Source organism: Peromyscus leucopus, chromosome 6 (assembly GCF_004664715.2).
Source record: "Peromyscus leucopus breed LL Stock chromosome 6, UCI_PerLeu_2.1, whole genome shotgun sequence".
Lineage (NCBI taxonomy): Eukaryota > Metazoa > Chordata > Mammalia > Rodentia > Cricetidae > Peromyscus > Peromyscus leucopus.
Genome location: NC_051068.1, coordinates 125,180,042 through 125,206,535, shown reverse-complemented (window position 1 = coordinate 125,206,535; position 26,494 = coordinate 125,180,042). Strand labels below are relative to the sequence as shown.

Genomic DNA, 26,494 nt, shown 5'->3' with positions numbered 1-26,494 from the left:
GAACAGAGATTCAGGTTACCACAAAGCCCATATTCCAGAGAAGCAAGCAATTCTAAGACGTTCAGTGGAAACAGACCAAAGAAAGTCATGCATGCATCACACACTTTTCAAGTTCATTGGTGGGAACACTACAGAAAAGAGGGGGAGGTCTCCACTCCAGCTTCAGATGCTGTCTGACAGAATCCCTAGCTTTTGACTGGTGGGAGATAGGTTTACGTTTGTACATGCTAAAGGAGTCGGTCACCTTATGGTCACAAGGCTGTTAGATCACACATACAGGAAGGCAATAAATGGCCAATAAGGGGGCTACAAATGCCCAGATAATGTTGACTCTGGACCTGGAACATTCCAGTCTCTCCACAATCAGAGGTCTAAACAGTTCATCAGACTTGCAGACCATTCAGTGGAAGGGGTTCTTTTCTGGAATGTTCCCTTGCAACTATTAGAAGACTATCTCTCAGGAAAGACTGTTTATTGTTATTATTATTATTATTATTATTATTATTATTATTGAAAGATTAATCTTATAGTTCTGACCATTTATCTCACAATGGAATCCTCATACCGTTTCCAGGCTTTGGTATGTGTGAGAATGCTACAGGCAAGATAGAGAGAAGCTGAGAATTTTTGTTGTTCATTAGTGGCTCAAAAATAAGTTCTGTCTCCCACTTGTTTGAAGCTGAGAGCAAGAAGACTCTAACAGCATACTTTTCTTAAGCTTTGGCAGCTGAGGTACCCAACACTGAGAAGTTTTATAATCCCTCACCTCCATAAGACCCCAGCTACCACCTCAGACACTAGGTCTAACTGGAAGACAATACGACTTTACGCTGAACTCGTGAACAAAATGTTTACTCCCAATGTTCACTGGCAGGGGAGTTCATGGATAGGCTCAGCTGGCGTTTCCAAGGACGCTTTCCACTTCCCCAGGGATGGATAATCGTGAAAATGTTCAGAAAAGTAGAAGTCACTGAACCTGTTTTGCTTTTGTTTGTTTAGGTGTTAGGTCTTGCTACTTAGCTCTGGCTGGCCTCAAACTGGCGGTAATCTCCCTTCTCCGCCTCCTGGCATTGGGCTTACCTCGGCTACGCAAGCAATTAAATTCCTGTTTAAAATTTCAGAAGCACGGGCATCCTTTCGCCCTAGTCCAGCGTTTGAAGCTACAGTGTACACTGAAGCCACAAAGTACAAGGGTTTGGTCGGATCTGACCCTCCGAGGAAAGGTCACAGCCGACAGCAATAAACATCCGCCCGCGCCCTCTGGCCTGGATTCGGGTCCAGCCCTCTCGGAGAGGGCGCGACCTCTGGGAGCTCGGGTGGCCGGAGGCAGACAGCCTTCTCCCGGGACGCGCGGTGCAGGAAGCTCCGGCCAAGGTCGCGGGCAGGGCGCAGGCGCGCGAGCACTCTAGGCCCCCCCTCTTCTGGCACTGGACCAGACCCCAGACTCTGCCAACACCCCTGAATCTTCAGCCGTGCCCACGCCCCCGACGTCTTCTGCTGGGGCAGAACACGCCCCTCGCGTCTCCCCGCGGACAGCGGTCCCTTCAAAGCCGAGGTCCAGTCCGCGGGAAAAGAGGCGCTCCACGCCCCGGGTCTCCGACTTTGATCCGCCCGCCCTGCTCTCCGGCTAAGGACCGCCCCCTGGGCCCCGCCCCCGGCTCCACGCCCCGCCCCCGTGGGCGGGACCCCCGGCCGCCGCGCACACTGCCCTGCGGTGGTCGGAGCGAGCCGAGCGAGGAGGCATCATGGCAGCGGCGTTCCGCAGAGGCTGCGGGGTGAGCCGGGTGCGGGGCGGGATCGGAGGGTCGGTCCTGCGCGGCCAGAGGAAGGGCGGGAGCCCGCGGGCATCGACCTGACCTCGGGCCGCTGACCCCGGCAGGCGTGGTCCTGGGGACCTGCTCCGCTTTCGGCCGGAGAGCTCCAGATAGTTCTCCCCTCTTATCCACCCTCTCCGAACTCGGTGGGAGCCCGGTGTCAGAACCACGTTCTGGCCGAGGGGAGTACTTCCAGAAAACTCTCACTACAGTCCCACCCAGAACGGCATCTAACACTGCGCAGTTTGTTTGCAGCTTCGGGGGTGAACAGGTATTATTTACAATCCAAGCAGGCTGATCCTGAGTGTGCATAACACAGAACTAACTAATCCTGACTGAAGCAAAGGGAAGTGGCTGCTGCTCGCGGAATAGGTTTAGTACGCCTATGGTTTTGTAATGTGCAGGCACTCTTCCAAAAAACAAAAGGGAGAAGAAAACTTCATGAAGTCTGTACACCCCAGCATTTTGTCTTCTGAAGTCTGTTTTATTCACTACTTTGATACTTAAATATTATCGATGTATCCGTACAGGACTTTCATTTATGCCACGTAAAACTGGATTAAAATTGCATTTGACCCCAAAAGATGTAGTTTTAGAATTTACATTGATTTTATTGTAGTATTGATTGCCTTGCCTTTTCCCCCTGGCCATCATGATACAAGTTAGCAGGCTCTGAAAGCAGAACTGGAGCTTTAATTCTGACAGCAGAGCTAAAAAAGGCTTCTTGGCACCTCCAAGGACAGATGAAGGAAAGTCCGACCCCATAACTAATCAGAAAATGCATTATTCTTTATCTGTTGTTCCGCACTGCTGTAAAACAAGACTTAAATTTCTGAGAGATTCGTTATTTAGTTGTGCTGTTGTTGCGGATCTGAGGACTAAAGTTACTCTTGTTCCATATGTGGAATTCCGTTGTTCTTGGCAGAGAGCCAGGAATAGTAAACACAATATGACTGGAATTTCAGAACATCGTATTTATTATATCGGGTCTCACTCTGTTGTCCAGGCTGGTATAGAGCTCACACCTCTACCTCCGCCTTCCAAGCACTGCTACCTTCAGTCCTGGTTATCTTGTTTTAATAACATCCATTTATCGTCTAGGATCAGTGAACCCTGTGTTCCAGGTGTGAATACAAGTTGTGTGTTGGCAGTTTTTCCAAGATGGGCATTTGGGAAACTTGGACTCAGTGTTGCAACACTAACTTCTTAACCTTTATTCTGTTTCTACTAAGCTACTTCTACTCGCACGCACGCACGCACGCACGCACGCACGCCTGCTCATCCTGCACAGCCAAGGAGCAGGCCCATGTGTTCACTACTCTAATTAAATGACTAACATCAATGTTAACCGCCCCAGCAGTAGGCTCTCCACTTCAGCTGTATAAAATACAGCTGACTAGTTCTGTAGAGCGGTGATCTTCGTCTAACCTCAGAAGGGAAGGTTGAAAAATTGGGATCCCAAGGCCAGCCTGGATTCCACAGTGGGTTTGGGGCCATCCTGAACTGCCTCAAAAGAATTTGTCCTAAAACCAACACAAACCTAATTACTACGGCCTGGAGGGTGGCACATGCCTTTTACCCTGTACTTGTGAGGTGAAATGTAGGTGAATCTCTGGGGTCTCAAGGCCAGCCTGGTCTACACAGTGAGTTTCCAGGTCAGCCATGGCTACACACTGAGACCTGATCTCAAAAACAAAACAAACAACAACAGCAACAAAAACTGTGCTCAGACACACACACACACACACACACACACACACACACACACACACACACGGTTGTGGTTTGTTTCCTTGTTTGATTTTGTTGTTCAGTATTTGCTACTCCTGCCAAAGACCCAAGTTTGCTTCCCAGCCCTGATGCTGGCTGGCTCACAACTCTCAATAACTCCAGCTCTGGGGGATTCCACACCCTTTGGATGTCCCACACATATATGTAGACACATACATAAATGAAAATAAAACATTAAATAACATTTCCTTCATGGATAGGTGTCCACCCAGCTTGTCATTGACTTCTGAATTATAAAGTATTTAGTAATGACTATAAAAACATAGCTCTTGAATATGACCATATAGATACTGTGCTCATTTTGGATGGTCAGTATAAATAATTTACTCGTGCATCAGTATGTCTGTGCAGAACTCTCAGAGTACACAAAGCAGGTGTAGAGGTTAGAGGACGATCATGAGGGTCAGGTTTCTCCCACCATGTAGGTTCCAGGGGTCAACAACTCAAGTCATGTTTATATGGGAGGTACTTTTACCCACTGAGACACCTCAGTGGCCTGGCCAGCCTTCTTTCATTTGATTGAAACTTAATTTGTCAGATTTATTTGTAATATGCATATCTTTTCCAGGTCCTAAGAAGTCTTTCTCGTTTTGAGTGGCGAGCCCAGCACACGAAAGCGTCTCTCAAGCAGGAGCCAGGATTAGGGTTTAATTTTGGTATGTTTTATGTTCTGTTCTTTGACTTGAAAATGTATGTTTGGAATATGTTTGTAAAAATGATGGCTGTCAATGGATAGAGGCAGTCACCACCCACAGATGGTTCTTCACATCGGTTGTACGGTATCGTGTTCTTTCGTACAGTCCTGTACATCCATCAATGTGGACAGGCTATGTGTACAGTGTCCTTCCTCTTTTGCCCAAAGGGGTAGCCCAAATAAATGAATATCTACTAATATATATGAATTGTCTTCAACTTACAAATTAAATGTAACAGATATTTTCTTTTTCGTTGGAGACAGTCTCACTATGTAGCTCTGGCTGGTTTGGAACTCTCTGTGTAGATAGATAGGCAGGCCTGGAACTGACAAAGATCTGCCTGCCTCTCCCTCCCTAGAACTGAGATTGAAGGTTTGAGCAGCCACACCTGACTGGACAAATACTTCTCAAAACACTTGCTGGATTCAATGCTGGATGTTGTAACAAGCTTAAAAAAAATTGGCCTAATTCATCTGACTACAGTTTGATGGTATTATATGACACTCTCAGTCCTAAGACCAAGAAGCAATGTGGTATTGGAGAGAATAGAAGCAAGATTCTGGTCAGAAATGTGAAATATAGCCTATTTTTGGTGTTCTTCACCCCCAAAGGTCTTTTGCTTTGAGTTTGTACCTTTCCTCTAGATAGCTTTCTAGGGTTATTGGTTTTATTCAAGTATACTTGAATAATAAATTTCTTAAGCTGGAATTAAAGCATTTTAAAATGGTGTGAGGATAGCAGATTGGATCCGTGGGCATTTGAAGATGGTAGCCTTTGCTCTGCCCTCTGCTCTCCGCTTCTTACATACAAACACTGGCAAGAGGCTGTGGCAGCTGTGAGTGCCAGAGGGCGAAGGAGAGTGAGGTCTTCCTCACCACGCCCCCATGGGCGGGACCCCCAGGTGCTGACAGAAACGCAGATAACACATGGGGCCACTCAGTCTGGTTCTGATGAATAAAGTAGATCCCATGTCTGCAGTAGGAAAGTTCTGAAGATTACCACACACGGGAAAGCAGTTTGCCGGGTAATAATAAAACACTAGACCTTCCTTTCCTACCTTCGACCCGTCCATAACCACCACAGGAATTGTCTCCAAACTTAGAAGTGAAGTTGTGTTTCAGAAAACACTGGGACTAAGCTCCAAGCCCCTCTTCTGAAGCATCACTGTGAGAGGGAGTCACCTCCTCTCTCTGCCTTAGTCTCCTGCTCTTTTTAATTGTACTCACTTTTAGTAACAATAAACCATACAAACCATGCAGTCATTTAAAGGAAGACATTACTTTTTTGTTTGTTTGTTTGGTTTTGTTTTTGTTTTTCAAGACAGGATTTCTCTGTGTAGCTTTGTGCCTTTCCTGGGACTCACTTGGTAGCCCAGGCTGGCCTCGAACTCACAGAGATCCACCTGGCTCTGCCTCCCAGCGCTGGGATTAAAGGCGTGCACCACCACCGCCCGGCCTCTGTGTAGTTTTTGTGCCTGTCCTGGACCTCAGTCTGTAGACCAGGCTGGCCTTGAACTCACAAAGATCCACCTGCCTCTGCCTCCGAGTGCTGGGATTAAAGGCGTGTGCCACCACCGCCCAGCTCTGGAAGACATTACTTTGTATGGTGTCTGTCTGTATAAATTACTGACTGAAGTACACAGTGTTCATCCATGCCTTACAATGAGACTGTTACAGTCTAACAGTGAGACTTGATCTGTCTTTTACATTTTACCTCTCATGTCACTGTAGAAATGATAACTGTAGTCATAAATACTCCTTTTTTTTTTTTTTTTTTTTTTTTTGTATTTAGATAGGCTCTCACTCTGTACCTCTCTTTGTCCTGAAGCTCACTGTATAAACCAGGCTGGCCTTGAACTCACAGAGGTTCTCCTGCCTCTGCTGCTTCAGTGCTGGGTATAAAGATATTTGCCCCCCCCCCACCACCTGGCTCATTCTTGTGAGCTTTGGCTCTTACTCTACTTCCTGGAATGCCCAGTTCCACCTTTAACACCCGCTCCCGTGTGGGGGATGGAATCCAGGACCTCCACAGGATAGGCAAGGGCTCCACCAATGAGCTCCAGCCTCAGTTTTCACATTGATGCACACACATTGAAACAGGCCCAGCACTCAGGAGGCAGAGGCAGGTGGATCTCTGTAAGTTCGAGGCCAGCCTGGTCTACAAAACAAGTTCCAGGTAGGCTCCAAAGCTACACAAAGAAACCTGTCTTGGAAAAAACCAAAAAAAAAAAATGCAGTTGGCAATTTACATTTACCCCGAGGGTGCGGACAACATAGTCATCCCATTAATTTTACAATAACTAGTTTTATTTTGTATGAATGGATTGTTTGAATGTTGCCTGTTAGTAATGCAGAGGGTTTTATGTGGTTATTATTTTGGAGAAATTTCTCATCGTTTTTTACCAGTGTATTTGTGGGAACTTATATTCTTAAATTTGTTGGAGTTTAAAAGAAGAGTGAAATTTAAATGATGGTGTTCACGTTCTGCTCTCATTCTTTGAGACAAGTTTTATTACTGTATGCTGACTGAGTATGCCTTGTTTCTTTAGGCTCCTTCCTGAGGTCAGAAGCATGTCTTATGATAAATATAAATGCTTACATACCAACTTCATTGGGCTCTTTTCTCTAACTTGATTTCTTCTTGATGTTCCCAAAATAATTTTCCTTTAGAGTTGACTGAACAGCAGAAAGAGTTTCAAGGAACCGCCCGGAAGTTTGCCCGAGAGGAAATCATCCCAGTCGCTGCAGAGTACGACAGGACGGGAGAGGTGGGTGTCGCCCCAGGGAGAAAAGCCCTGTGCTGTGATGAGATCGTGTTACCATAGCTGTGGCCTAACTGTGTTGCTCTTCTTTTTAGTACCCATTCCCCCTCATCAAAAGAGCCTGGGAGCTTGGCTTGGTCAATGCACACATTCCCGAGAATTGTGGTAAGCTTCCTTCACGTTTTTAGCCATAAAATTAAAAAAACAAATGTCCTGTCGTCCTCTAAAACGTTTGTTGCCGCTTGGTGGCTTTTTGCCTTTGTTTCCCTCTTTAGACGACGTAGTATTAGCCAGCTCTGGGGAGACTTTCCTTAGACAGAGTGCAGGCATTTTCCCGTGTCTAGCAGGTTTTGAATTTATGGACTTGTTCTTCCTGTTATAATGCTCTGCATATGCTGTGATGCCACAGGTGGTCTCGGACTGGGAACTTTCGATTCCTGTTTAATTTCCGAAGAGTTGGCGTATGGGTGTACAGGGGTGCAGACCGCTATTGAAACAAATTCTTTAGGGGTAAGTTACTAAGAAAATAACTTACCGTGGGCCTTGCGAGATGACTCGTGGGTAAAGTTTCCTGACGGCCTGAGCTGCACTCCTGGAACCTACGTGGTAGAAGGAGACAACTCTCCCTAGTTGCCATCTGGCCTCCAGAAATGGGCTGTGGCATGCGCAGACACACATAGAAGCCGAACTGTAATTTAAGAAATGTTAATTGTTTGCCTGGGCTGTTAATGAGACACTAACAGTGAAGTTAGGTTAAACTCTGTAAAAACTATAAGGGAGATTTGCTAGCCTGGCTTGGAGATGTAATTGCACAGCTTGGTCATGGTGGTTCTGTTGTCACCAGCGCTGGAGTTCTGGGTGTCCTGGTGAGGAAATTGTACACTTTGGCTACAGCTTCCATGGAAATTCTTGGGCAAGGGTAAAGGCCGGAGGTGGCTGAGAAGCCGTCCTGTTGGCCTGCTGCCCACTTACTGAGCATCTGCTCATACGTACCGTGTCACATGTCCTAGGTGAGCTTCCTACTTGTAGTCAGTTTTTGTATATTACCAATGAGCCTGCCTATAACTTGAGGAGCTCAGACTCAGAGACACGTCTTCTTGCTTGTTAGCTTTTTAGTTCAGAGCAAATGCTAGTTCTTTGAATTTACTCCTTCTGGGAGGCAGGCAGATCTTTCTCGTTCATTGCATTGTGTTCCTGAAGCTACACAACTCATAACATATCTTGCTGTCTCAATGTTAATTTTCCTCGACAGCAAATGCCTGTGATTCTTGCTGGAAATGATCAACAAAAGAAGAAGTATTTGGGGAGGATGACTGAGCAGCCAATGATGTGTGTGAGTATGATTAGCTTTGGACTCCTGTTCCTCCTACAGACATGTGCTACCACATGTAACTAACTCAGTTTATGTGGTGCTGGGATTGAACTCAGGACCTCATGCTTACTAGGCTCTGTCCTCAGTGCTGTTCTGTTTTTTAATCCTCATCTCTCGCAGTTACCTCTGCTGAGAGTACATATTCTCTTTTTTCCCTCTTCCTACAGAATATCCTTCCTATTTGAGGTTTGACTTAAGCATCATCTCAGGGAAGCTGGTTTCCCAAGTCCTGGTGTTAATGCCGACTCTTAGCGGGGTTACCCTGGTACCCTGTAAAAATCTCAAGGGCAGGCTGCCTTTTTCCTCTCTGGTTTTATAGCTTACTACATAGCACATACTCAATGATATTCAATAAATCAGTTTACATTAAGTTGAATTTAATGAATTTGTTTGGATATACCAAATATTTTATTTCCTATAATTCATTGGTATCCTATGCCCAATTTTATTTACATATTAAATATTTTAACATTTGAGCAATTTATTTGGTTTTCTAAGAACTGTAATTTAACTAGCTCTTATAACTTAAATTAACCCATTTATATTAATCTGAGTTTTGCCTCGTGGCTTTTTACCTCTCTTCCATCTTGTACCTCCTGTTTCCTCTCAGTGTCCTCTGGCATCTCTCTCATGCCTCTCAATGCCCACCCCCATCTCTCTTGGAAGTCTTGCCTATACCTCCTGCCTAGCTATTGGCTGTTCAGCTTTTTATTAAACCAATCAGTGACATATCTTTACACAGTGTAATCAAATATCTTGCAGTTTTAGACATTCACTTACATACTACCTTTAAAGATAAAATGCAGGGGATAGAATATAGCTCACTGTAGAACACTTGTTTAGCACACTCGAGAACCGGGGTTCTATCCTAGCACCACAAAACAAACAAAATAATAACTATTATCAGATATTCACAATGTAATCATTAACGTTTATTTCCTTGTGTCCGTATGTCCTAGGCCTACTGTGTTACGGAGCCGTCAGCAGGCTCTGATGTGGCTGGTATCAAGACCAGAGCAGAAAAGAAGGGTGATGAGTACGTCATCAATGGCCAGAAGATGTGGATAACCAACGGCGGGAAGGCGAACTGGTACAGTTCCTGGTTACCGTGTCTTCCAAGTCTTCCCTTTCTTCTCTTGTTTCTAAGCATCTCTGTTAAAGCAAGCCACAGTTTGGCACTGGAAGGTCCATATGACGTTATAAATAACTCAGTGACTCAGTAACTATTTTGAGCCCTTGAGCTGTTTCTTCCAGATTAACTTACGAAGCCTAATGTGTAAAGTGTAGTAAAAATAGCTAATCTTACTGAGTCGATCAGCTAGGTTCTAGTTCCATCTCCTACGCTGGCACTTCCCCAGGACCCTAAAACTCTCAGGAAAACAGAAAGCTGTTTGTAGGATGTTGTTCTGGTTCTCAGTAGATTTGTGGTTCTGGGTTGATCGTAGAGCTTTGTGCACACCAGGCAAGCTCTGTGCTGTGGTGCCCATCCCCAATAGAGGCATTCTTAAAACTTGAGTGGCCAGGAGTAGTAGCACACGCTGTTAATCCCAGCACTCAGGAGGTAGAAGCAGGCAGATCTCAATGAGTTCAAGGCCAGCCTAGTCTACAAAGTCAGTTTCAGTACAATCAAGGCTAGTACACAGAGAAACCTTCTCCCAAAAAAACAAACAAAAACAAAAACAAAAAAATCACTTGAGTCATGAGGCTTGGGATGTAACTCATGGTGGTTAGAGTTCTTGCCTAGCTTGTACAAAGCCTTGGGTTCAACCCTCAGCATCATATAAAAATAAGAACCAGACCATTCCTGGTGGTGTGCACCTGTATTTCTAGTAGTGGAATAAAGGTAAAAGGATCAGGAAGTTAGCTTTAGCTACATAGTTAGTTCAAGTCAGCCTGTGCTACATGAGACCCTCTCAAAAAATTAAGACAAAAACCTCAGTTTATGCACAAAAGTGGGCAATATTTGATATTAGTAACATCTAAAACTTAAAAGTGTATAGGTCCAAAAACAATAACATAAAGTTCCATTAAATACCAAAAATCATTTACATAAATATAGAACGTTCAGGAAGAAAGTTTAATAAACAGCTCTAAGTGGATTTGGCAACTGAGGGGCCAGAGATGCACTTGAGTGGTGGAATGATTGCAGACTGAGGGAACATGTGGAGCACCAGCTCGGAGTGAGCACACTTATGACAAGTCTCAACAGAAAGGACATCCAGATGCTGCTATGTTGGGGAAGCTGCTGAAACATGCTTAGAAACATAGTCTGGGTTAGTTTGGAATACGCTTAGAATTTCAAGTTTGAAATAATATTTCATGGAAAGAAGAACAGAGCTGTGTACAGTAGCACTTACTTTGAGCCCCAGCACTTGGGAGGCAGGTGGGAATATCAAAAGTTCAAGGCCAGTATAGGCTCAAAGGTAGATAGATGGAAGATTCATAGATAGATAGATAGATAGATAGATAGATAGATAGATAGATAGATAGATAGATAGATAGATGCCTTCTTGACCTTTTGACTAAGATCAGATGGAGTAGGCTTGCATAGTTACTGAGTGAAGACAGTTAAGAATTAATGAATGAATTGAAAGTTAGAAAAATATAAACTCTAGCTCATTATAAGGACAGTCTTTCCAATCATAGGGCCCATATGTGTTGTCTTAGAAAGTAAGGTTTTTACCCATTACTTACTATATGGCAGAAGACTTCTTAAGAGGGTCTTAGGGGATGACATAGTTACCACTTTATGAAGAGACAGCATAACCAAGGCAGCTCTTATAAAAGAAAGCCTTTAACTGGAGGCTTGCTTACGGTTTCAGAAGATTAGTGCATTACCATCATGGTGCTGGAGCAGTAGCTGAGAGCTTTACATCCTGACCAAAGGCAGCAGCCAGAGAGGGAGAGAGAGACTGGACCTGGCATAGGTTTGGAAACCTCAAAGCCTGCGACATACTTCCTCCAGCAAGGCCACACCTCCAATAAAGCCACACCTCCTAATACTTCTCAAACAGTTCCACTCTCTGGTGACTAAGCATTCAGATATATAAGACTTATAGGGGCCAGTCTCATTCAAACTACTATAGGAGATTAGGGTAGTAATATTCCTGTTGGGGAAAAATTTTTTTTTTTTTTATTGATTGTGATACAATTTGACGTTGTAGCTCAGGCTGGTCTAGAAATCACAGTGGAGGATAGTCTGAACTCAAGTTCATGGTGATCTCCTGACTCCCAAATGCTAAGATTACAGGTCTGAGCCAGCACAGCTGCCTCTGAAAAGGTTCTACATCATCAGTATATTTATGTGATGTGCAGTGTGGAAAAGCATCCCAACTTGGTGGACTGTGCAGCTCTCAAAATGAACCCTTGTCATGCACAGGCAGCAGGGCTGGGATGGGAACCTGGGGAACTGTGTATTCTAAGTGTTTGCCAGTCCTGCAGAGTATCCTGATTGAGTCCGGTATACATTCAGTGTCCTGACTCAGGGTCAGCTAGTTACAGCATCATTTAGTATCCTCACACCAGCAAGAAATAAAGAAATAAAGGAGCCATGAAAATTGAACAAGCTAAGAGAAATATAATAATGCAATTAAATAATCACAGTTTTAAGAACTGACCATAATTCTTCCTGGGAAAGACAAGTTCTGTGAGTCATGAAATTAGAAAATAATTTTGTCTTTTCCTATTATCGAATAAAACCATACTCAGTGATAAATTGATAAATTATTGGAGATTTAGCATAAAAAATTAATTCATTGCATAAGGAAGAATAAAACACTCACTCACTCTCTCTTTCAGTGCTAGGACTAACACCAAGGCTCAGCTTGGACTCAAGCTGTATGGCTTTTTGTCCTTTTGTAAAGGCTCAAAAAAAAAAATCTGTATCAAGATATTTAGAAAACTAGTTTGCATCTGAAAATTCAAAAATGAACTTTCTTTTTTCCCTCCCTTATGCTGTATTTCTAAATCTTTTGGGGAAAAATCTTTTGTAGACGAATTTCTAAACAGTCTTATTAAATAAGGAACACAGAGCCAAATACAGGGGTGCAAGCTGTAGAGATCAGAGAATCAGTGAGAGTCACCAACTAACCTTAGCTCACCATGCAACCATAGCTTCTCCAGAGACAACTCTTCTTCCCGTCTACCTGTGCCTTTATTGCCTTGCTGTTCTGCCCTCTCATTGGCTCTTAGCCCAGCCACCTCACTTCCTTGTCACTGCCTGTCTGTACAGACCTCCAGGTCTCTATGGTTGGTACTGGGATTAAAGGCGTGTGTTACCACGCGGGTGGCTGTGTCCTTGAACACACAGAGACTCTGCTTGCCATGTGATTGGATTAAGGGCGTGTGCTACCACTGCCGGACTTTTGTTTATGGCTCAATATGTGACCTCTGATCTCCAGGCAAACCGTATTTATTAACATACAAATAAAATATCACTACCATCTTTCTATGGGAAACCTGTAAATATCCCTGGTAATTCAGGTACACCGTGGACACTGGCTTCGCCGCATGCAGGTGCCATCCCTCACAGCAGCAGGAGTCGCGTCTGTTTACAGCTCACTTGTCCTGTGAAACAGAAGACTGGCTCAGAGAGGAGCATTCCGACTCCAGCACATACATGCTTCACTTTCCTATTGTCTTTGCTGAGGAATTTTCACTAATAGCTCATATTCACCCTAAAGATAAGACCACATTAGCTAAGAAACAGATGGTTGAAAAGTCTAGCCACAGTCGGATTGGTATCTGTGCGAGTTCACTTCCTTTGCTGTCAAGTGGGGGTGGTAATGCTGGGTGTGGTTGGGGTGGGCTGAGATAGTAATCAACGTGTGTTAGTCGTTGTCATTATTGCGTCATCGTGGGTTTGTGTGCCTTAGGTATTTTTTATTGGCACGTTCTGATCCAGATCCTAAAGCACCTGCTAATAAAGCCTTTACTGGATTCATCGTGGAAGCTGACACCCCAGGAATACATATTGGGAAAAAGGTAAACAGCATGTTTCTTAACATTTGCATCCATAAGTGCAATTTCAACTGTAACTGTCAAAATTTTTATTTAATTCCTTTAATGAAAATACTTCAAGTTGGGATAAAAATCGAGTTGTGTCTTGATGATATTGGGGACATAGTCTCTATGTCACTTAATCTTTCAAGTCATTTTGAAAGATGGGCCCTTTGTGCAGAACACTTTGATGACTGACAGGTGTAGCTGTGGACAGAAGTCACATGTGGACAGAAGCCATGATTGCTGACTCACCATGGAGTGTAGTATTCTCAAAGGACTCCTTCCTCCTTCCCAGTGAATCTGCACAAACTTTGGTTAGGATAGTTAAAGCCATGTGATGTAGATGGATTACACACAATCCCACAGTATTAACAGAAGCAGCTGTACCTTGGAAACATGAGGATGTCAATCAGTGTCAATTAGTGTTGGGTGTGGGGTGGGAGAGTCGTTAAACAAGAAAGGCAATGACGTGTCTGAATGTCCAGTCTCGGTGTGTGCAGATAATTTGGATCTTAACATAGGCCACAGAGGTTTAAAAGGCAACACAGCAAGGGAAATGAATATCGTAAGAAGTCCTGTAAGAGCTTACAAACATGAAGTGCTTTTGCAAAGTGGAGTTTTTTTGTTTTTGTTTTTTTGTTTTTTTAAGCTTTTTTACTTTTTTTTTTTAAAGATTTTATTTTTTTATTATGTATACAGCATATATGACTGCAGGCCAGAAGAGGGCACCAGATCTCATTACAGATGGTTGTGAGCCACCATGTGGTTGCTGGGAATTGAACTCAGGACCTTTGGAAGAGCAGTCAGTGCTCTTAACCGCTGAGCCATCTCTCCAGCCCCGCAAAGTGGAGTTTTTAAAGAAAACTGTTAATGACGAAGGATGTTTGCAGCTATGGTAAAAGAGGAATTATAGAAATCAAGCCAGAGTTCTAAAGGTTACCTAAACAAATTGTCTTCCTCCCCATGTGGAAAGGTTTGGATTACCTAGTCAGATGTTGGAGCTGGTCTCCTTAGGCTGAACTGAAAAAACAAATTTGAATTAATGGTTAATATAAAACAGATTCCTAAGTTAACTTTCTGTGTTTATAGAATCTGCTGTTGTGTCCAGGTCTTTAGAAATGTGTTGAGTATGCAAAATGGTTATAACTTCTGCCTGTAATCAGTCTCTTTCTGCCCCTCCAGCCAGCTCCCAAATAAGGGCACAGAGACTTGTATAAATTATGAGTGTTCAGCCTTAGCTTAGGCTTGTCCCTAACTAGCTCTTATAACTTAAATTAACCCATGTCTTTTATTCTACGTTCTACAACATGGCTTCCTACCTTTTTTATTCTTACCTACGACTCCTTTTGAGTCTGGCTGGCAGCTCTGCCTTTCTTTTTCCCAGAGTCCTCTCTGCCCTGAAGTCCCACCTAACCTCTTCCTGCCTAGCTGTTGATTGTTCAGCTCTTTATTAAACCAGTCACAGTGACACATCTTCACATGGTGTACAAGTACCCCACAACATCTGCCAGCCAAGGTAGTGCACACCTGCAATCCCAGTACTCCAGAGGCTGGGGCAGGAGGACCACAAATTCTAGGTCAGCTTGGACTATGTACTGAGACTCTGTCTCAAAAAAGGAGGCAAGGACAAGACTTCTCTTTTAGGTCATGGAAGTTCCAAGTCTGACACCCTACGTGCTGTTTACTTCAGCATGTTTACTGACTCCAGAAACCAAGGTCCAAATAAATGATTTACTGACAGTCTCGGTGGTAGAAGCTGACCTGAGACCAGTGGCATTGTGTCTTTTACTAATAGATTCTTGTATGGTTTGGGCCTTTGCAATTTCTGATGTCATATAATGCTATATTTTTAAGAGAAGATATTGAAGGCAGACTGCACTTTACTGACAGACTACTAACACCATGTGTATAACAGAATATGAGTGCTATGAGTAGTCGAACTTTTCCTCAGAGATTGGGGTGTGTGTGGCAGATCATGCTCTCCCACTTAGAGATGGTTCCTGACAGACTCAGGGCCAAGTCTGACCCATCTCAGTTAAGTGGAATGGAGCTCAGAACTTGTACTTTACCAGTGGCAAATTGGTATGACAGTTGATGTTGTCTCATTGTTTCTAATCTCATTCTCACTTAAGAAAACTCTGAGTCAATATTTGCTACTGAATGCATACTGTATGCTGGGTACTGATAAAAATCTCCACACATGGGCACTTGCTTTCTAGTGAGGGGTGTAGATATTTTTATTATTAGCTACTTAGTTCCTAAAATGTTCTTTTAAACAAATCTATGGGATTCGCATTGTCAAAAAAAATTTTTTTTTTCGTCTTAGAAATTGTGTGCTTTGAGATGAGTCTAAGGAGCATTTTGGTTTTTTGTGTTTTGGGTTTTTTTTTTTAAAAAAAAAAAAAAAAAAAAAAAGTCTCTGTGTAGTTCTGGCTGTCCTGGATTCACTCTGTAGACCAGGCTGGCCTCAGACTCACAGAGATCACCTGCCTCTGCCTCCTGAGCATTGGGATTAAAGTCATACACCACCACACCTGACCTTTTTCTATCTTTCTAACATTTTACTGTTACTAATTTATAAACTGGGTTTTATTATAATTATATGAAAAAGCATTGTATGTAAACGACCTACTACCATACACAGTTTCCAGGATCCACTGAAACTCTTGGAACATACTTCCCATGGGCGGGGGGATTAAAGAGGGACAAAGTTGGAGGAGGACCAGCAAGACGGCCCAGTGCGTGAAGGTACTTCTTCTCAAGCCTGATGGCCTGAGTTCTAGTCCAGGTCTCACGTGATGGAAGGAGAGAAGCACACACTGTGCCGGGCTCTGCACCCCCCACAGCATAAATAGTAAATAAATGCCCCCCAAAAGAGGAAAGTGAAGTCCATTGTTTGTTCAGTAGATCACTTTGCTAATGATTACAGGCTCTAAGATTATGTCTGCAAAATAACTTCTCAGGCAGAGGAGGGCGGCTTTCCGACACGTACGAGGTGTGGTTGATATGACAGCTTTAGGCTAGTACTGTTTGCAGTTTGTTAAATACTATTTTTGACCAGGGGCTGATACAAATTTTAGAAAGAGCCAGATTAGACACACGTTAGGCTTTGCAGGTGTGGGATCTCGTGTGAAGCGAAGCTCTGCTGTTGTAGTCTCAGGGTAGCTGCAGATGAGCAGAGATGGGTGTGTTTGTATTCTATGCAAGCTCAGCTCACGGAACAGGTACTACAGGCCCTGCATTGTGGCCCCGGCTTTAGGTAACTGAAAAAGGCACAAAGGAATGATGGACAGCAGCAGCGCTGTAACTCCTAAGTGTTTCTTATGTGATCTTATTGCTAGGAATTAAACATGGGCCAGCGATGCTCCGATACCAGAGGAATCACCTTTGAAGATGTCAGAGTGCCTAAGGAGAACGTTCTAATTGCTGAGGGAGCCGGTTTCAAGATCGCAATGGGGGCTTTTGATAGAACCAGGCCCACAGTGAGTCGTCTCGCAGAGTCCTTTGTTTGTAGTTTTCAGTGAGCGGGTTTGTTTTAACATCGCATGTCTTTTTTTTTTTTTAAGTAATGGTGGAGAGATTGTTACTTGTACTATGTATATTTCAACTTCTTTTGCTGCTCAGCATAGAAGCTAATTTAACAGGTGCTAAACCTGTTGGCTTTCTCCAAAGCTCACTCCCAACTTGATCATTCTTGTTGATTGTGGATCACTGCATGTTCTGCTGCTCACTTAGAATGTGTCTATGGAAGGCTCCCTGGTTAAACAGAAATGACTTTTCTCTAGGCCTCGGCCTCATACTTGGCCAATTTATTTATTTACTTACTCATTGCATGGCAATGGGGATAAACTCAGGGCCTATTGAAAGCTAAGGATGCACTCTGCCACTTAGCTGCGTTCCCAGCCCCTGCCATGACCTTTAATTAAAATAAATAAACCCAAGTTCTCTTCCCTCCACTGCAGTGACACCACTGTCTGCGTCCTTTACTGAAAATCTTAGACAGGTAGTGATATGCTGTGTGTCTTGATGACAATTGAACTTCTGCATCACGCAGTGTTAATATTCTAGGTAGCCGCTGGTGCTGTCGGGCTAGCCCAGAGAGCTCTGGACGAAGCCACAAAGTATGCCCTGGAGAGGAAAACATTTGGAAAGCTGCTAGTAGAGGTAATCTCTTGTTCTCTCTCTCTGTGTATGTGTGTGTGTGTGTGTGTGTGTGTGTGTGTGTGTGTGTGTGTTCATGGGTGAATGCACATATTTGCACATTTATTTGGAGATCAGAGGAACCTTGAGCGTCCTCCTGTTAGCTTTTTTGTTCTGTGTTGTTGAGACAATGCCTCTCACTGACCTGTGGCTCCCCAGTTAGGTTAGGTGAGCTCAAGGGATCTGCCCACCTCTGCCTCTCCGGTGCTAGGATTCCTGACACGCGCCTCTGCACCCAGCTTTTGCACATGGGTCCCGAGGACCTGAACTCAGTCCTCATGCTTGTGTGGCAAGCATTTGACTGACAGCTGTCTGCCCGGTCCTTGAGGAGGCCATCTTAGTGCTGTGTTTGCTTTGCTGAAGTTTGAGTACACTCATTTTCTCTAAATATTTAGAAATTACTTTTTGTTTTGTTTAATTTTAGTTTTTGTTTTTCAAGACAGGGTTTCTCTGTGTAGCTTTGTGCCTTTCCTGGAACTCGCTTTGTATACCAGGCTGGCCTTGAACTCACAGACATCCGCCTGCCTCTGCCTCCTGAGTGCTGGGATTAAAGGCGTATGCCACCACCGCCCGGCAGAAATCACTTTTAAAGAAGGAAATCATCTGGCTTCCTGTTGGTTTCATCTGACTCTGTGACTTTGAGCTTTTCCGAGTGTTCTCTCTCTAGCATTGACTTCTGCACTGAGCTTCGTGCTAAGATTTAAAGATGGCTCCTTCACATTTGTAGGTGATTTCCAAACCTAAGGTCAGTTCCTGTCCCTCTTCTCTTTCCCTCTTCCTCAGCATTGTATTCTCAAAATTCAGGCAGCAGGTAGAATATCAATATCAACCACAACATACGTTTTGTGTTCTCTCTACCTTTCATATACTCTTTCATTTCTTTCAAATTCCACTCACTTCCTCATTGATTTCAGAAAAGCACCTCCCTGTGTTTGTTCTACACTGTGACACTTTACGTCTCCTTACATTGTATATAAGCCATTGTGTCTCTTACTGTCTCACTGGAAGCTGTTCCATGTGAGATGGAGTTTCTGTGTTTAGAAACCGTTAGCTTTAGTCTCATTTGACAAGTAGTCACTGAATATCTCCCACATGGAAACACTTGGGGTGCTCTCTCTGTGGCAGGCATTCTGAGTGTGTCACACGCATCAGTTCTTTTCACCACCCCCCCCAGTACTGTGGAGTAGGCACTGTAGTTTTCATTTATGACATGGCAACATTAGGCCCAACTGATAAATGATGGAACCAAGACTTGAACCCAAAAAATCACTTATTTACAGATCCTATCCTCTGTATGAAAAAGAGGCTTGGCGTTTTCTACTTTCAGGAACATTTACTTTGGAGATCAGTTACTCAACATAGAACAAATACTTACTAAGAATACAGAGCAACATTTAAGTCCCCAAATGAAACCTATAAGATGGAGTTAACAAACTCAGAAGGAGAGAGGCTACATGGGTTGAACATGTTTCAGGGAAGCAACCTTTGTGAATCACGTTCAACCATCAATAAAAGCATCTGCTTTGGGCCACATAAAAAAGGTAACCCTAAGCTATGATCTGAATCATCATACTTACCCTTCATCTCATCATCATGCAAAAATAACCAAACTACTGATCATTCACAGTCAAGAGATGGCGCCTGTGCAGCCACAAAAGCTAAGACAATTCTCTATACACTGATACAGCTGTGTATAATTCACCGACAAGAAAAGCAAAATGAAAAGCCATCAACCTCATCAGCCTCGTAGGTTAGCATGTGTGTAAAAGCATGGGAGACATTTGCATTTGTGCATGTAAACAACCTCTGGGAAGATGAAACACATGCTAAGACCATTGTTTACCTCCTGGGAGGGGTAGGTGGGGGGCTGTAGGGAGGAACCAGAGAAGAAGGAAGGGAAATGTTCACTGTATATCCCTTTGTACTTTTGGAATTTTCAGTTGAAGGGTATTCTGTCTATTCAAAACTTAACTCTATCCAGGCATGGTGGTGCCTGCCTTTGACCAGCACTCAGGAGGCTGAGGCAGGAGGATCTCTGAGTCTGAGGCCAGCCTGTTCTACATAGTGAGTTCCAGAACAACAAGGGCTACATCCAACGACTCTGTATGGGGGAAAACAACAACAAAACGAGAAACGTGAGCTGGCGAGGTGGCTCAGTGGTTAAGAGCATGTGCTGCTCTTGCAGAGGACCTGGGCTCTGCCCATAGGGCAGCCCACAACCATCTCTATCTCCAATTTCAGTGCTCTTCTGCCCTCTCTGGTCTCTGCGGGTACTGCATGCACATGGTGCACTATATACATGGAGGCAAAGCACAACACATAAAATAAAAGTAAATCTTTGAGATTAACCCCAAGCTTGGAGTGGTCCTGCTTACTAAAACTCAGTAAGCGTTTTAGGCAGCTTGAACTACATAACATGACCCTGTTCAATAATTAACTAATTAATTAAAAACAACAAGATGTGCATAGTGACACACACTACAATACCAACATTCAAGAGGCTAAAGTGGGAGGATTGCTCTGAGTTCAAGGCCAGCCTGAGTTACTTAGCAAGGCTCAGTGGAATGGGCACAGTTCAGACAGACAGAGACAGGAAGGCAGGGGCTAGAGAGATGGCTCAGGGATTCAGAGTGCTTGTTGCTCTTACAGAGGATCAGAGTTCTGTTCCCAGCACCCACAGCAGCCGGCTCCCATCAGTCTGTAAGTCCAGTTCCAGGAGTTCCTCTTCAAGAACCTTCATGCATGTGCGCACACACTTGTATGCTGCACACAGCACACATGCACAAACCAAGTCTAAACAGGGAGAGTGTCACTCTACATAGGAGTCATGCACACTGGCCAGTTAAGCCTCCTGTACAACCTAATCATCCTACCAGTCTCTGGCAACCTGACACACTCATTCACAAGCAGTGTAGCCAGGCTTAAGGTATGTAACAAAGGCCTGAGTGTCTGTTGTTTGTGATCTGAGTTTGATTCGTGTTAGACTCTACTGTTGTAGAATTTATGTTTTTTATAATCTCTAAAACTTCAAATAAACCCAGTTTCCAACGATCTTAACATTTCCAAATGCCTGTGAGACTCTTTTCAATCTGCTATTTTAAGGCACATGCCCTGTTTTATTGCAAAATATCTTCTTATGATGACATGAAGCTAAATACTAAAATATCTGTAATTCTATCATCCAGAGATATAGCAAATATTTTGCTTTATTATTTCCTTGGCCGTATTTCTCTAGCATGGTCTCGTACTGGTTGAAACTTCATGTAATGACATGTGGTAAATGTCCTTCCACTGCAATGCCTGTTGGTATGTCAGTCATGATACAGCACTTGCCGACTCTTCTGGGAGGTGTTGGGTTTTGTCTCCTGTTCGATCATGACAAGGACAGGAAGCATCACGTGCCATTTTCTCTATCTGTAACAACTTCCTTTTAAAAGCCGCAGCAGGGCAGAGCTTGACAGAGCACATCTGAAATCCCAGCTGCTCCAGAGGCTGAGGATCACTCGTGTGAGGCCCGTCTGGGCCGGGCTGTGCAAGGTCAACCTGGGCCGCTTAATGAGTCTTGTCTGATCTAAGGCCCTAGATTCAGTAACATATTCATTCATTCATACCCTTACCGTGTCTGAATCTCTGCAGGTACTTGAAGCACAAAAATGCTTATTCTAATAATGAGAAAATATTAGATAAACCAAACCAAGGAGCAATTTATAAAAAAAAAAAAATCAGTATTCTTTGAAAGGACAAAGTCAGAGGATAAGACAGGAATTAAATAGTCTGGGAGGTTCTCTGAGGTAGTAACTACAGCAAGGCGGGTCTTGAGTGAGTTCAAGATCAGTGTCAGCTATATAGCAAGACTTTCTTAAAAATAGAAAAGTGGGGGCTAGAGAGATGGCTCAGTGGTTAAGAGCACTGGCTGCTCTTCCAAAGGACCAGGATTCAATACCCAGCACCCACATGGCAGTTCACAACTGTCTGTAACTCCGGTTTCAGGGGATCTGACACTCTCATACAGACATATATGTAGGCAAAACCCAAGTACAATAAATAAATAAATCTGTTTTAAAAAATGGAAAAGAGGCAGGGTGCGATGGTGCACTCCTTTAATCCCAGCACTTGGAGGCAGAGGCGGGTGAATCTCTTGAGTTTGAGGCCAGCCTGGGCTACAGAGTGAGTTCCAAAACAGCCAGAGGTACACAGGAAAAACCCTGTCTCGAAAATCCAAAAGAGAATAAATAAATAAAAAGCTAGAATCAATATGTGATCCTTAGATAACAGGATTTGGTGGGGAACTGGCCAATTTGACTGGAGTCTAGGTAGTTTTGCAAGTCCATGCAGATTGCCTTAATTATTGCACTGTGATCATGCCTTATCACTGCACTGTGGTTTTACCGTTAGGGGAAGCTAGCTATAACTTTTCTGCAAGTCCAAAATTAGTGAAAAATAAAAAGTAAAAAAGTGTTAAGAAAAAAATTACAAATATTGCCAGTAGATTTCCTTAACTGTTTTTTCGCTTTAAATCTAGCACCAAGGAGTTTCATTTCTGCTCGCAGACATGGCGATGAAAGTTGAACTGGCCAGACTCGCTTACCAGAGAGCGGCCTGGGAGGTTGACTCTGGCCGCCGGAACACATACTACGCCTCCATTGCAAAGGCTTTTGCTGGAGACATTGCCAATCAGTTAGCTACTGATGCCGTGCAGATTTTTGGAGGCTATGGATTCAACACAGAATACCCTGTGGAAAAGCTGATGAGGGATGCCAAGATCTATCAGGTAGGCTCTAATCTTGTTTCTGGGGTGGACAGAATATTCATAAATGACAACAGTATATTTAAGACCCTGGTAATAGTGACAGTTGGACCAGCATAATGGCTCAGAGGGTGAGGGTGGCTCACTTGCCACCGAGCCTGAGAACCTGAGTTGAATTCCTAGAATCCACCTGGTAAGAAGAGAACTGACTCCGGAATGTTGTCCTATGAGTTCCACATAAGTGCCACGGCATGCATGCACCTACACAGTACATGTAAAACATTTTAGATAAACGATAATTATAGATTGGTGTGAGTCAGATTTTGTAGCTAATCAACACATAAAAAGAATATTTTTTTATTGAGCGTAGCTGCTGAGAGGGAAGGATCGAGTGATGTATCACCTGCCTGACTCGGCCATCTTTAGTCTTCAAATGTTAACTAACTATAACCTGCATTTCTTGTCCTCTGAAAAGTATCCATGCCTTTTAAAATTATCTTGTCTTGAATGTTGCCTAACATTTTTTTAAATTAATTGAAACTGTGCTTATAGTCAAAAGCCACGTGTCCTTGAGAACTGCAATTTGACTCTGAAGTTAAGTTGGCAATCAGAAAGTTAGGGGAATGTGCATGTTCTCCGTTGTGGGTTAGGTACAGCCCATGCCTCGTGACCCCCGCCTTGTCTGCACACCCCTAGCCAATGATTGGCAGCTGCTTGTTGGAAAGGCAGAAGCAGAACACATGGGCAGCTGGTCCAGTTGGTTTTTCTTTTCTTTTCTTTCTTCAAAGATTTGTTTACTTACTATGTATACAGTGTTCTGTTTGCAGGCCAGAAGAGGGAGCCAGATCTCATTACAGATGGTTGTGAGCTACCATATGGGTGCTGGGAATTGAACTCAGGACCTCTGGAAGAACAGCCAGTGTTCTTAACCTCTGAGCCATCTCTCCAGCCTCCCAGTTGTTGTTTCAATTCAGATTTTGTTTTGTTTTGTTTTTAATTGGAATTATCCAATATTTTGTGTTTTCTTTTCATGTTTGCCTTTTCGGATGTTCATCACCTAATTTTTATACAACAGAAAGGCCTTGTGTCCCTAGCCCTAGAAAAAGAAATGCTCAGGAATTATAACACTATCAACACTGCAAAATATGGGGCTGGAGAGGCAGCTCAGCAGTTTAGAGCACTCACTGCTCTGGCAGGGGCCTGGGGTTTGATTCCCTGCACCCACATGGCTGCACCCACATGGCGGCTCATAAGCCTTCTGAAACAACAGTTCCGGGGATCCAAGGCCCTCTTCTGGTCTCCACGTGCAGCGGCACACATGATGCACATCCACACACAGACAAAACACTGACATAAGTAAAGCAGAAATAATTCATTCAGAATTTTGTCTTCACGGTGGTCTGCCCCACAGGCCAGTCTTTATTTAAACCCGGGAGAAACGAACACTGGAGCTTGCATCCTCTCTGAAGTCACCTGTCTTTGTAGAGCTTTTCACCTTTCCCAGAGGCTGTAACTATTATAAATACTAGTTATGATCAACCCCTTGACCTCCAGAGCCTGTAACTATTATAAATACTAGTTATGATCAACCCCTTGACCCCCAGAGCCTGTAACTATTATAAATACTAGTTATGATCAACCCCTTGACCTCCCTCTACTTCCCAAGAGTGACCTAACGACTGGCTGAGATTAGAAGCTGAGACAGGGAAGAGCGTGGATCGCCAGGGATTAAAGCCCCACGCTTCCACTGCCTTGATTTCTTTAAGTTCTTGGGCAGCAGTGGGGGAAATCATGTGTAAGAGCAGAGAATGACTACAGGACGTAGCTGAAACAGAAAAGTTAGGTAATAAATACCCTGGTAACACTAAACCTTAGATTTCCCAAACATTTTGAAATGTAAATATCATTTTCTTTAATGTTTTAAGCCTGCCTCCAATTTTGTAAACGAAAATTTTACGACTTAAACTGTTCTCATAAAATAACATTTCAGTTTGGTGCTGCACTGGAGCTTACTGTTGTTTGAGACGGCAAATGAGTCCAGGTGTTTAAACCAAGTTATGTTTTTCTTTCAGATTTATGAAGGCACTGCACAAATTCAGAGGCTGATCATAGCCCGTGAGCACATTGGAAAGTATAAAAATTAAAGGAAATTGCAATTGAAAAGATGTTTCATCCTCTGTAACTAAAGCTCAAAGCACTATTTATGCTTATGCGGAAAAAAGGGCTTTATCATCTTTATGTCTTTCCAAGGAAATAAAATAAAAGCTGAGTAACACAGGTCTGTGCAGTTTATTCCAGTGGTGGATTGTACCTCAGTTCAACTCCACGGTGACCTTTTCTGGATAAATTTAGATTATTGGAACAATGAGTTGTCCTTAGTACACCTGCCCCTGGATTATGTTAATTTGTTCTGTGATCACTTAAATTAACCACAGTTGGAGAAATACACTAGAGTTTTAAGGCTCACTCAAGTGACAGGAAAGGAGGCTTATTAAGAAAGAACTCTTGGTGAAGATTCTAAAATATACGCTGAAAACATGGTAGATTTAGACCTGCCAGACTCCAAAGACTTAACAGCATTTCTGTACTAAAATGTTAATTTTATAATTTTGAATATATTTACTTTGTTTTGCACAAAAGAGTAAAAATTTTATATTCATTTTCTTTCATTCTAAAACTAGAAGAAATTTCTGAAAAATCTTAATGCTGAACCAACATTTCATGTCTTGTTTAAAATAACTCAATAAAGCTAACCTTAAATTATTTTTCTATGACTCTTAGGGTTTGTATAAACCCTTTGGGTTGCTGTACACAGTTGTGTTTCACACACAGGACTTTAAAAAGGAAATAAAACGTGCTGTGTACTGTTCCATGGTGTCTTGTCTGTGTGTTGTTTTATTATATCTCACCATTAAAGACCACAGGGACACAAACATGAAAGAATGCCCACAATTTGTGAATTAGGTATTAAGTGCTACAAAAATAAGCTAAGTGGAGGTGTTTCCTGATTCTCCTGCTCTTTGATATCATCCTGTTTTCTGACCGACGACCAACCTGAACCATGGCCAAATAAATGCTTCCTCCTATTGCTTTATCAAGGTATTTTATCACAGCAACAGAGAAACAACTGAGACAAAACTATGTCACATTCTGGGGTCTCAGTCTACCTGTGCTCTGCCCAACAAAGCTACAAATTCAGGTATTCCGTGGTTGGTTTTTCACTCTTGGGGTCTACCACCCAGTTTTAAATAAATACACACCATGTTGGGCACCAGATAAAGTGAGAAATCCACAGAGTCTGCTTAAATGGCAAGGAATTTGTTAGGAGATAAAAACTCACTGCAACACAGGAGATTTATCATAAGGTCCTGGAAGCTGAGCTATGGTCCACACTGTTCTTCTGCCTGGTCCATCTCAGCATCCAAAAACATGAGGGAGAGAGCTATGCCTATCTGCAGCCCAGGTCTTAAGGGTCTGTGAGGTCACATCCCAGGGTCATGTACTTCAAGGTCATAGGCAGGTAGAGCAGTTACCTGCTCCCTCTCTAGGGGTGATGCTTTAACAGCTACCCACTACAACTTATTCTTACTTAATGCCTGGCCTTAGCTTGGCTTGTTTCCAACCAGCTTTTCTAACTTAATTTATCCCACATCTGTTTACTATGTTTTTCCTCTGGGCTTTTTACCTTTCTTGATTCTATGTCTTTCTTTCCTTCTTACTCTGTGTCTGACTGGGCGACTGGCCCCTGGTGTCCTCTCTCCATCCCTTTTTCACTCTTCACCCTCTTCCCTAGATTTCTCCTCCTACTTATTCTCTCTGCCTGCCAGCCCTGCCTGTTTCTCCCTCCTGCCTTGCTATTGGCCATTCAGTTCTTTATTAGACCAATCAGGTGTTTCAGGCAGGCAAAGTAACACAAGCTTTACAGAGTTAAATGCATCATAAAAGAATGTAACACATACACACACACACACACACACAAACACACACACAAAAGAATGTAACACATCATTGCATCATTAAACACATTCTACAGTGTAAATGAATGTAATACATCTTAAACCAATATTCGACAACAGTTCCCATGACCACACCCTCAACTTTAATAATATGCTG

The 26,494-nt window shown here is 43.2% G+C and overlaps 1 protein-coding gene and 1 non-coding gene across 2 annotated transcripts; one reads left to right on the top strand and one right to left on the bottom strand.

Moving 5' to 3' along the window:
• Positions 1–1,669: 1,669 nt before the first annotated feature.
• Positions 1,670–25,251, top strand: Acadm (acyl-CoA dehydrogenase medium chain). Its single transcript, XM_028879181.2, has 12 exons — positions 1,670–1,775; positions 4,174–4,261; positions 6,970–7,067; positions 7,157–7,226; positions 7,471–7,571; positions 8,314–8,394; positions 9,393–9,523; positions 13,308–13,416; positions 16,776–16,916; positions 17,503–17,598; positions 22,157–22,405; positions 24,454–25,251. Exons 1-12 carry the CDS (start codon positions 1,746–1,748, stop codon positions 24,523–24,525), a joined length of 1,266 nt encoding a protein of 421 aa, XP_028735014.1. The 5' UTR covers positions 1,670–1,745; the 3' UTR covers positions 24,526–25,251.
• Positions 5,808–5,955, bottom strand: LOC114699856. The gene has a single exon (XR_003735598.1). It is a non-coding gene; the product is annotated as a small nucleolar RNA SNORA15 (small nucleolar RNA).
• Positions 25,252–26,494: the final 1,243 nt, after the last annotated feature.